Source organism: Heterocephalus glaber, unplaced genomic scaffold, assembly GCF_053883595.1.
Source record: "Heterocephalus glaber isolate CG9 unplaced genomic scaffold, H.glaber_assembly_v1.0 deba00001587, whole genome shotgun sequence".
Classification (NCBI taxonomy): Eukaryota; Metazoa; Chordata; class Mammalia; order Rodentia; family Bathyergidae; genus Heterocephalus; species Heterocephalus glaber.
The window spans coordinates 3006228-3017727 of record NW_028258365.1 but is presented as its reverse complement, the minus strand read 5'-3'; the positions used below and the strand labels follow the sequence as shown (position 1 = coordinate 3017727).

Below are 11500 nucleotides of genomic sequence, written 5' to 3'. Positions count from 1 at the left end.
AGCATGTTCTTCTGTACCTAATCATCCACTGGTGGCCCCAGGTCAATTACAGTAAACCTCTAAGTAAAGGTAACAGTGTAACAAGTACATTCTTAACCTTTTGCAAGCAACTTGGTTTGAGGCATGCATCCTCTGGTACTTAGAGTTTAAGACCTTTCATTTCTCCAGCTGGTAGAGAAAAAATAAGTTCAGCAAAGATCAGGTTGAATTGCTTGCTGGTAGTGGATGTGCTGGCCTGGAGAGGTCGGAACTGTTAACAGAGAATTTCATGGCTTGGGAGGCCAGAACTTCCTCTCCTTGTTCTCCGTCACTTCTCCTAAAAGCTGGATATGGCTTTTCTAAAAACGTACTGACTCTGTACCAAAGACATGCAGGATATTTGGACATAGTGTCCTCTTTCTATGCCCTATTGGCGCCATTTATTTCATGAATTTCAGGGCAGAGCCAATAATTTATGGAATAGAGTAGGATGGAAAGTCCCCCTGGAGTGTCAGGGTCATGTGATGTGTCCTTCCCTGAAGGATACACTTTCAGTGTGAGTAGGAAAATTTACAAGATAAGATTTCTTACATAGTTCCTATAAATCTCAATTCCTATCTATAATTATAATAATAACTTACATTTGTTAAGTGCTTACTGTGTGCCAGACACTATTACAAGCATTTTATGGGTAGTAATTTATTTAATTCTTATAATACCTATACAAAGGGAGATTTATTATTACATATAAATTAGAGATAAGACACATAACCACCTTGTGGGTATTTTTTAGGAATCACATAATGTAGAGCACATGAAAAATCATGGAGATGGTTTACAGTTTATATCCCATTTACTTCCTGCTTAGTGTTAGACTTGAAATGCAGGTCAGATTTAAAGGATAAATTTGAAGTGATGTTATAGCAAAGTACAATATGGGTAAATGAAATTGCCCTGTGGAAAGAAAATGGTTTGATAATATCAATGTTTGGCTAGAAAATAAATTTGCATTCTCTAAACAAAAATGACACCAGCCCCTAATGAACTGGCATATTTTGGGCAAAGGAGGAAGTTATCCTTTACCTGTACTCATTCCTTCTGCTCAACACCTGGACCTTATGCTATTTCAGTTACTATTTCTGATGGTTTTTCACTGTTCTATTCATTCATTCATTCATTCATCCAATCAATCAACAAATACTTATTACATTTTGGCTATGTGCTAGTCCTTAGTACAAGCACTGGGTCTCAACAATGAGTAGCATACACTTCCTGCTCTCACGGAGCTTCAAGCCTAGTGGGGAAGACAATTATCAACTGATGCATGAATGGTTATGTAGTTGCAGACAGAAATCTAGTAACATGGCATGGAGACCATATGCAAAGGGCTTCCCAGAGAAGTGGGACTGAAAATGGGAGGTATTAGGAAACCAGAAGGGTGTGGCAACATGGCCCTTCTGAGAGAGCATCATGGGATTTTGCCACATGAAGGATACTAAAGACCTGAGCAAGAGTTGTGTTGGTATGTCTTAGGAGGAATCCAAACTGAACCATCCTAAGTGGACAAGGGTTAGGAGGCGAAGAAATGGAAATAATAAAGAGGGGGGACCCTGTGAGAGAGTGGATGGTGACAAAGGCCAGAGAGAATATATGCTGGAAGGGGAGGTCAGAAGAGAACCGCATAAATATAGTGATTTAGCTTTCTGTCCTGTCAGCTGCCTGCCTCGGTCTTTGTCCCTAATGGAAAAAACACATGAACAAGATAGTGGCCCTGGTGTAAGTGGTATCTGAACAGAAACCAAATCTACACTCACATCAGAAAAGTCACCAGCTAAATTTTAATATATACAGACTAAGAAAAATTCTCTTAGAAAAACTCATCCTTTGAGCAAAGCAGTGGCTTTATGAAATATAATACCTCTTTCACTTATGATATTTTACTTATGTTTCAATTAAAATGCATTTTAAATAATATTTTCTGGACACACTAGACTAACACTGCCTCACTAAGCTAAACATACATTATTTCAAATGTATGCACCTTAAATCTGTTATATGAACAAATCTGTGCTCTCTTGACTTGTACTAGCATTCTCCTTTACAGGACTGCATAGAACACAGCATTTCATTGGCTGACTAAAGTTCATGTTTAAATACATTAACTCTTTCAAACTACACCATTCACATTCTTGCTCTGAGAATTGGCAGCTACTGATGCAGCCGAAATAGTCAATAAAAGAGGCACTGCAACACTGTAAAAGAAATATTAAAAAACTAATTTAGAGGACATTCCACAGATTTGTATTCCCTTGAAGCCATTTGTGTCAAAACAATTTTGTATTCATTTGTTTTTTTTGTCAACAAAAAGTCACATTCACACTTATAAGGAAGTACATCAACTACTATTTTATTCATAGGAAAAGATTACTCTGCACAGTGACTAAATTGACTTGGCTGATATTTAAAAATTAAGATAAGATTGTGCCCAACACCACACCCACCCAACAGAGTCAACAGTATCTGCAAGCTTGATTCCAGGTATTAAGTAGATTGATTTACAGCAGTGGATCCAGCAACTGTGGGAAACATTTTCTCTGCAGTTTCCTTTGACATTCTCCCCTTCGGCTACTCTCTATTTTTTTCTACAAAGAGAGTAATTAGGAGTCATGTCTAATAAACTCACGCAGCCTCCGTTGATCAGATCTGGAAACCACATCCTAAGAAAATAGAAGGAATAGAAGGACCTGCTCCTTCCACGCTCCATTGTTTTATGTGAGACCCAGGGCTAGGAACAGATTATAAACTATTCAACTTCGCCAGCCCTGATGCTGCCTCTTTCTCCCCATAGCTAAGCAGAAGAAAAATGCGAGGCTTGCTTTGGAAGCACCAAATTACAAGACCTGGAATAAGCTGTTTCATCAGACAGGCAGCTGGAAAATCCTATTTGCAAACCAGCTCCTGCCAGCTTTTATTTTTATGTCCGCACTGACGCTGAGATTCAATTTTGTAAGAAAACGCACTCCTGTCAGGGGTGAGGAAGAGGACTGATTTCTCTTCGCTCCGCCAGAGGGGTCACTCCCTGGAAGAATGGGCCCCGCGAGCGATGGCTCCTCCGCACAGAACTGACCCAGCCGGTGAGAGACTGGGACGCGGGCGCAGCGGGAGGCGGAAACAGAGGGAGGTGGCGGAGCCCCTTCCCTGCAGCTAACACCTGTCGCAACTCCAGTGCCACGGCTGGCTTTTGCGGAATCCACGCAGCAGCTCCCGCCTGGACAGCAGCCAGCGCCCCCACCGCCTGACACTAAGCGGCCCCTCTTGGCACAGGGGACCCTCCTCGCCTGGAGCCATGGCCGGGGATTCTCCGCACCCCTCCGGCCCGCGCCCGTAGCTCACAGCGCTCGCCTGCCTGCTGCTGAGTTGTCACGCGCTGCGGGGACAGGCACTTTTGCATGGGATCGAGCCTCAGCGGGCGCTCCTCCTGCCTGCCTGGGGAGCACTTGAGGACAGCGGCCCCGTGGGTCCCAGCGTCCTGATCGCCAACCCCGGACTCCGGGTGCCACTGGGCCGCTCGCTCTGGCTCGATCCGCTCCGGGACCTGGTGATTGGCGTGCAGCCCGGAGACCGGTGGGAGGTGACGGTGCTGGACGTCCAGCCCTTGCACCATGGCGCGCTTTCCCCGCGCCGCCTGCCCTGCACTTTCAGGGCCCGCCAGGTCCACCACACCCACGTCGGCTCGCTCACCCCCAGGCGCACCCGGGTGCTGCTCCAGCTGCGCCAGGAAGCCCCGACCTACACGCGGGTGCTGCCCTTCGCCCTGGTGGTGGAGGTGGGCTTCTCCCGGCTGGAGCTGGTGACGCGCAGCAGGCCCTTGACGGTGTTAGAACTGCGGGGATGGAGCCAGGCCGTGGACCGGAGCGTGCTGGGCTTCCCTTCCCCGGAGTCCGGGGTCCCCACCACCCGCAAGTGCCTGCTCACCCCACTTCCTCTGGAGGGCGCCCCCCTGCCCTAGTATGGACTCCTGGTGGACGCCTTGGGGGCCCAGCTCCCCAGGGCCAAGCCGGTGCCCTGTGAGGCTTTTATCCGGGCTGGCATGTGGTACCTGCACACCGCCACCACCTCCTCTCCCGACAGAGGCTGTGTGCCCATGTTGGTGGAGCAGCTAGGGCCACTGAGAAGAGATACTGGGTCAGTAGAGGTGCTGGCCCGTGAACACTTCCGGCTGCTAGTGAGGATCCAGGAGGGAGCCCCGAACACGGTGCCCAGGCCCGACCTCGCTGTGCTGATGACGTTAGCGGTCGATCAGTTGGTGCTACCGGCCCTGACCCCTGATGCACTGGCAGCGGAGGACGACAAGTCGGACCCTGATGAGCTGGTGTTCAGCATTCTTAATGTCACCGCAGCCCCACCAGGACACCGGGGGCAGCAGGGCTATGTGGTCAGCACCGATGATCCCCTGGGCCTTCCATTCTCCTTCTTCACCCAAAAAGAGCTGCGGGAGCTCAGAATTGCTTGTAGGCCACCCACAGGGAGCTTCCTGGGGGAACGCATCTTCCAGCTGGAGCTGGAAGTGATGGGCGACAATGGGGCCGCCTCAGACCCTTTTGACTTCATGGTGGTAGTGAAGCCCACCAATGCCCTGGCTCTGGTGGCCAGTTATAACACGGGACTACTGCTTTTCGAAGGTCATTTCAGGCAGTGACAAAGAAAATCTGGAGGAGGTGAAAATGGCTGGAGTCAGGAGCTTGAGACATGGGCAGCTGGTGGTTCTTGGGGCACCTACTGGGTGCAAGTATTTCACACTCAGGGACCTGGCAGCAGAGCAAGTGGTATACTATCATGATGGGAGTGACACCTACAGTGACAACATCATCTTTCAGATGGAGGATGGGCACCACCATGTGGAGTACCTCCTCTCCTTCACCATCATACCTGTGGATGATGAACCTCCAGTAGTCAGTGTCAACACAAGACTCTCACTGACCCAAGGGCAGGTGGCCCAGATCTCCCCCTTTGTCCTGAGTGCTACAGATATGGATTCTGAGGACTAAGCCATCCACTTTGTGCTAGAGGATCAATCCCTAGAGGGAAATAAGGGAGAGTGAGATCTGACCTCTGGGTCCTGCCACTCAAGCCAGCACCTGGGGGACATGCTGCTGTGGCAGGTTGAACCACCTCTGTCCCCTCTAAATAGTGCCTAGCATTATGTGGAAAAGGAAGGATTGTATGAGATGGTAGTGACTGAGTGGCTGTGGAGAGACATCATGGAAGGAAGACTCTTCTACCACCATCTTGGCCCACATAGCCCTCAATCTCTAATGGCCTACCTGGCCTTCCATGTGGAGGATGACCATGACTCACCCAATCTATCCAACTAGCACTTCTTCACCATCAAGATCCAGCCAGTGGATATGCTGAGTCCAGAGCTGTATCCAGGAACTACTCTACAAATGACTGTGCGAAAACATCAGCTCACTCACTCCCAGAAGAAATTTCTCCAATATGTTGACCAGGTCTCAGATGACCTGAACCTGTGGTACACCTTACTGACACCCCCCAACTGACACAGATAGCAACCACCAAGTCCAGGCAGAAGAAACTGTCCTCACTGATTCACCAGACAGACTCATCATGCATTTCACCGAGGCCCAAGTAAATCACCACAAGATTGCTTACCAGCCCACACACAAGAAACCGGGTATTATATCTCAGGTTGTACAGTTCACCTACCAGGTGGAGGACACTGCAGACAATAGTGTGCCAGGCACATTCACAATATTCTTGCAGCCTGTGGACAACCAGCCTCCAGAAGTCACCAACAAAGGTTTTACCATCTCAGAGGGAGATAAGTTTATCCTCAGCAGCAATGAGCTAGATGTTATAGACCCTGACACAGACATTGACCAAATTGTCTTCATATTAATCTGGGGTCCCAACATGGTCACTTACAATACTTAAAAAAATATATGGTTCCAGGAGAATCTTTCACATGAGCGGATATTATTAATGGGAGTGTCTCTTACCAGCACAGCAAAGACTGGGCTACCAGTGACATCTTCCATCTGGAGGTAAGTGACTGGATGCATCATATTCCCATCACTGTCATTATTTCTGTGCATCCCACTATGGTTGACAAAAGTCCCAGGATCTCTACCACAGATAGTTCATCACTGAATATTTCCATAGGTACACTAGAGAATAGAGCCACTGAAATCACCACAGATGTTACTCATGGTAGAAAGGACATAAATGACTTGGTGCTGTCTTTCATTGTGGAAGAGAGCCGCAAACTGAGCACTATTCTAGTGAATGGTTTGCCCACAGAATGATTCACCCAAGAAGATGTCGTCAGTGGGGCAGTAACCTATGTCCACACTGGAGGTGAAGTTGGTTTCCAAAAGCAACATGGTGCTTTCAGCCTCATCTTCTCTGAGGATTCTTATCACTGGGCAGCAGGAGACAGCAAAATGAAGAAGGTTCAGGTACAAATGACTGTGCTGCCAGTGGACAACACCACCCCCAAGGTCTTAGTGGGGGAGTCCTTCATTGTCTACGAAGGTGAGAAGAGCCCCTTGACCTTAAACACCTCAACACTGAAGATGCAGACACTCCTAAAGATGAAATCCTATGCACAGTGACTGGGCAGCCAGCCTCTGGCTACCTGGAGAACATTGCACCAGCTCCTGGTTCAGAAGTGCTGTGGGCTGGTAAAGCAATCAGTGCCTTCTACATCAAGGATATCCGAGAGGGACATATCACTTATGTACAGAGTCTCCACAGCAGGTAGAACCACAAGCAGATCAATTCACATTCCACTGCTCTGATGGCATCAATTTCTCCCCGAATGTCTTCCTCCCTATCATCATCATACCCACCAACCATGAGCAGCCTGAGCTTTTTGCCCATGAGTTTCTGGTATCAGAAGGGATGAGCCTGGTCATAGATACCCCATTGCTCAATGGAGCAGATGCTTACCTGCCACCAAATAAGCTTCACTTTCAACTCACAGCTCTCCCTCGCCATGGGTGAATCATACAGCAGCTGGCCACAGGTAACCAGCTCGTCTGCTGCTTTACCTTACAGGAGATCCAGGAGGCATCCACCATTGTGTAAGAGCATGATGACTCAGAGACCACCCAGGACAGTTTTGAGGTCTGGTGGAGTGACAGCAAGCACACTGCCCACTCAAAGGTACCCATTGTGGTGATCCCAGTGAATGATCAAACCCCACAGCTGACCACTAACAGTGGGGTGGAAACAGAGACTGGACACTCTAAAGTCATCACAAACCAGGTCCTCAAGGCTACAGATCTCAACTCAAATGAGAAGAGCCTCCTTTTTGTCCTCCACTCTGGGCCTCAACAAGGGCTTCTTCAGAGGCTGAGAAAACCTGGAGGAGAAGTGAGGAACAAACTCACTTTGGGAATGAATTTTACCTAGGATGAAATTGACAGAGGCCTCACCCATTATACTCAGTCAGACCAAGGAGTTGTTGCTCTTACATCAAGTTTGATGTAACTGATGGGGTCAATTCTATGACAGACCAATACTTCTATGTCACTATTGGCAGCTTAAATGGGATCTTTCCTAGAGTAGTCAGCAAAAGGATCACCTTGATGGAAGGGGACAGAGTGACCCTCATCACTGAACTGCTTAACACAAGTGACATCCACAGCCCTAGTGAACAACTTCACTTCAGCATTACACAGGCTTCTAGCCTGGGCCACTTGGAATGTTCTGGCCAGCCTGGGGAGTCTATTGCCTCTTTCACTGAGCTTCAACTGGCTAGCAACAAAATATACTATGTCCATATTTCAAATGATGAAATAAAGAGGGATAAGTTTGAGCTCAGAGTGTCTGGTGGTCACGGCTCTGTTTTCAGGACCCTCAGGATCTTCATCATGGATGCAGACAACAGGAAACCTATCTTGACCCTCCATAAACTAACACTGCAGGGAGGGGACAGCAAACTGGTCACTTCTTTTGAGTTGACAGTGGAAGACAAGTATATGTCTGATGATTTTATTCTCTTTACAATCAATCAGGTCCCTGTCCATGGTAGGATTTTATATAATGGTAGCCATTCTGTGACTAATTTCACCAAGCAAGAACTGAATGAGCACCTGATTAGCTACTGGCATGATGACAGTGAGACCACTGAGGACAGTTTCTCCTTGACCATGACAGATGGCATGGACAATGATTTCTATGTCAGACACTGACCTGGAGTCACACACACCTCAAGTAATGAGGGTCCAGATAAGCTCTGCCGACAACAAGGTTCCCCACATTGTCATTAACAGGGGTGCCCCAGCCTTGCAGTGCCTTCACGATGGACACATGGGCTTCCTCATCACTATTAAGTCTCTGAAGGCAGAAGATCAAGACAGTCCTCTCAGGCTTCTGAAGTACAAAGCGACAAGGGGACCAGAGAATGGCTGCATTGGCAACACTGGCCTTGAAGAGGAGAGCACGCGAGTGTTTATACAAGGTCAGTGTCATTCTTCCCTGATGCCCATATCTCCCTCCTTCAGTGGAGAGCTCTCAGCTCTTTGTAAAACTATCCTCACCCCAGCCCATTTGCAGTAACATCTGCTTCTTATAAACTATGGCGGAATAAAAACAAAAAAGGCAACAAATCTTTTTTCAGCTATTTCATCACCATGCTCATCTAACAAGAAGCCACAGATATTTAATAAAGCTTGTAATTATACCTTAAAACTGTAAAACAACTGGAGGGCAGCCTCAGTCTCTGTATGATTGCATTAATTTCTATAATATCAGTTTGATTTTGAATTTTACAAATGACCTCTAGAAATTCTTTTTATATTTTGTTTGTGTCTAGATTTTTAAAGATGTTTGCTGTCTACAGTCTGGGTGTAAATTATTACACTGCACATTTTTAGTTACTACTCAAATGTAATTTCCACATTTAAAAAAAAAATAGAACTAAGTTTGCCTAAGTGTGTGCAGGACCATATTTTAAAGATAATTTCCTGTTATATGTTATATTTGTGTTGCTACTAATGATGAACTAAAGGCAGGTCCCTCTGCTTTCCCAAGTGATGTGGCCTGATATATTCTGGCTGCTCTTTACACTGTCTTACAACTTCTTTAAGTAGTTCTATGCATGACACATAAAGAGATGCATAAAATTTCTCACATATAATACAGGTAAGATGGATGCAATCTCAGAGTAAAACTTGCAGAGTGTGTTTTAAAAATAGTTGTTTACATTTTCAGAATTGCTTCTAAAGCAAATGAAATCATTTATGGCACTGTAAAAACTGTTCTCATTAATCCCTCCCAAATTGTCTTTAAAATCCTAATAATTACCAATAAAATACAATTATACATCCAGGGAATAAATTCTCAAAAACCTGAAAATAAGCAATAGAATTAAAAATGGTGCTTTTATTTTCACTTTCTTTTTCCTCAAGATGTAGCAGTAACTCTTATTTTAATTCATTTTGACATGGTTTTAATGAGTATCCCTCATTATGGCAAATTCTATGCTTGTACAGAAAGCTTAATAAGAGAGTGCTTGATGCAAGCTTAACACAAGGCTGTCCAAAGAGAACCAGGATCCTGTAAAGCAAGCACAGCCATAATGTGCTCCTTGTTATACACTGTCTCAGAGGACATGCATCTAGTAGCTCTATAGAAAAGTTCTAAATTAAATTTTATTTTTGCCATTACAACTGTAGGAAGCAGACAGATTCGTGTTCATGTCATCATTATGTTAAATTTTATTTATTGCAGTATTTCCATGCACAGTTAAAGCCCTGAAGTGGTTAATATCCTTGTTTTCTGCTGCTCCAATACAACTTTGTGTGATGTTTGCTCTTTTTCTGCAGCTGACATTGATGAAATACAGATCTGCTATGTCTTGAAGCAGGGCAGCAATGCAACAAGGGACATCTTCTATTTCTCTGTTGAAGACAGTGGTAGTCAAGGGTGAAATCCTAAAAAAGATTCATGGTGAGTTAAAATCAATACAAAACTGAAAAAAATTAAATCATTTATATGTACTCATTATAATCAGTAATGTCACACATAATGCCAACAAATGAAGTATTTTCTCTTTATTTAAGGCCCTTTGCCCAACCAATGCTTCTTGACAAATCAATTTAGGAGGAGAAAGCATGAGAAATTTAACAAATGAGATATGAATATGTCCCTGACCTGGATTATATACAACGTCCTAAAAGGCACTACATCTTATCTTCAATAGATTTGGAGAACCTAGCTAGTGATTTTTATCATTCTGAAAAAAAAATAGAAAAATCTACCTTTAGATTTTGTTAGAATTTTCAGCTCCAGAACTGAATCTTATAGCTCTCTAGCCTTTGAACCATAATCTCCTTTGAAATGAAAAATAAATTCCCTGGCACAGAAGAAAACTTGCTGAAAAGTTGCTTGTTTCTGCTGCACCTGTGTCTGCCTACTGTATCTTCTCAGCCACATAATGGCAGCAATGAGTTAATGAAAAGCATTTTTCTTTACACAGCTAGGGGTACAATAATTATGTGGCCAGGAGAAAAATCACTTTGAAGTATGACAGGATAATAGCAGAAATTATGCCCATATGCTGTTTGCCACTCAATAACCTCTTTTTCAGTGTAAATCATTATTCATTCCCAGCAATAAACAAGTGTCTTCTGCCTAAATCATATTTAACCAGTCAAGGGCTGATTTATCTATTGCCAAGTAGCCTGTATGAGAGGCCAGTTGGCATTGTGGGTCTGAATCCCAGCTTGTCCCGTGTGACCTTGAAGAAGTTACTTTGTCCCCTTTGTTACTAATTGCTCCATCTATGAAAAACTTGCCTTCATACCTAATTCAAAGGAGTCCCTACGTGGATTAGTTGAGATAATACTATTAATGGCACAGGGTAAGTGCTCACTGACAGTTACGGTCTCCTCCCCTGATGAGGCTAATTCTTGGTCAGGACAAACACTGATCTCTCTTCTCCATCTTCTCGCTTAAATTTGAGAACAAATACTTCTTCCCTTTCCCAAGTTCTCAAGAATCAGAGTTGCTAATAAGGTGACTTTATGCCTTTTAAACTGATTCATAAAGGAAAGAAATGTGATTCATAAAGTGAAGAAATATTTTAGAATGAACATCTACCTTTCTATTCCTGATAAGGAAAACACCCCCTGGCTGTGATGCTGTGTTTGTAGGTAACACCGGAAACAGGAATCAGTTTGTAATGAGGTTGGGATGTAAAATTCTTGTAGCTACCATTTTTACTGCTTTCTGGGAACCAGCAGTACAAAATAATATAATATAATGCACTTTTGATATGAAGGCACTAACTTTGATCAGCTCATCTGAAATCCTTCACATAATAAGCAAGTGAGGTGGAATCAAGTATAGGTCTTGCAAGTTCCAAAGCCAAGGTTTTTAATTGTCAGTGCTGTACTACCTGTGTTTCAGGAAACTGAAACCACGAAAAGAAGCCAGAGAATAGATCAAAGATTGCACTTTCTAACCCAACAAAGAAACACTTTGCAAATTA

General features: G+C 44.6%; 1 protein-coding gene and 1 long non-coding RNA gene across 4 annotated transcripts in view; one reads left to right on the top strand and one right to left on the bottom strand.

Moving 5' to 3' along the window:
* Positions 1–2520: 2520 nt before the first annotated feature.
* Positions 2521–11500, top strand: part of Frem3 (FRAS1 related extracellular matrix 3) — a 64354-nt gene continuing 55374 nt past the window's right edge. Inside the window, 9 exon segments of the mRNA XM_021247709.2 lie at positions 2521–4671; positions 4673–5528; positions 5530–5899; positions 5902–6555; positions 6558–6755; positions 6758–7476; positions 7479–8188; positions 8190–8467; positions 9834–9923. Coding sequence (XP_021103368.2) covers positions 3326–4671; positions 4673–5528; positions 5530–5899; positions 5902–6555; positions 6558–6755; positions 6758–7476; positions 7479–8188; positions 8190–8467; positions 9834–9923 — 5221 coding nt within the window. The 5' untranslated portion in view covers positions 2521–3325.
* LOC147823368 (uncharacterized) overlaps positions 9395–11500 on the bottom strand; it is a 74739-nt gene continuing 72633 nt past the window's right edge. The window contains exon 5 of one of the 3 annotated variants that reach the window (XR_015443963.1): positions 9395–9941. This is a non-coding gene — a long non-coding RNA (uncharacterized LOC147823368). The remainder of the gene's footprint in view (positions 9942–11500) is intronic. The other 2 variants (XR_015443964.1, XR_015443962.1) reach the window with 2 other exon arrangements.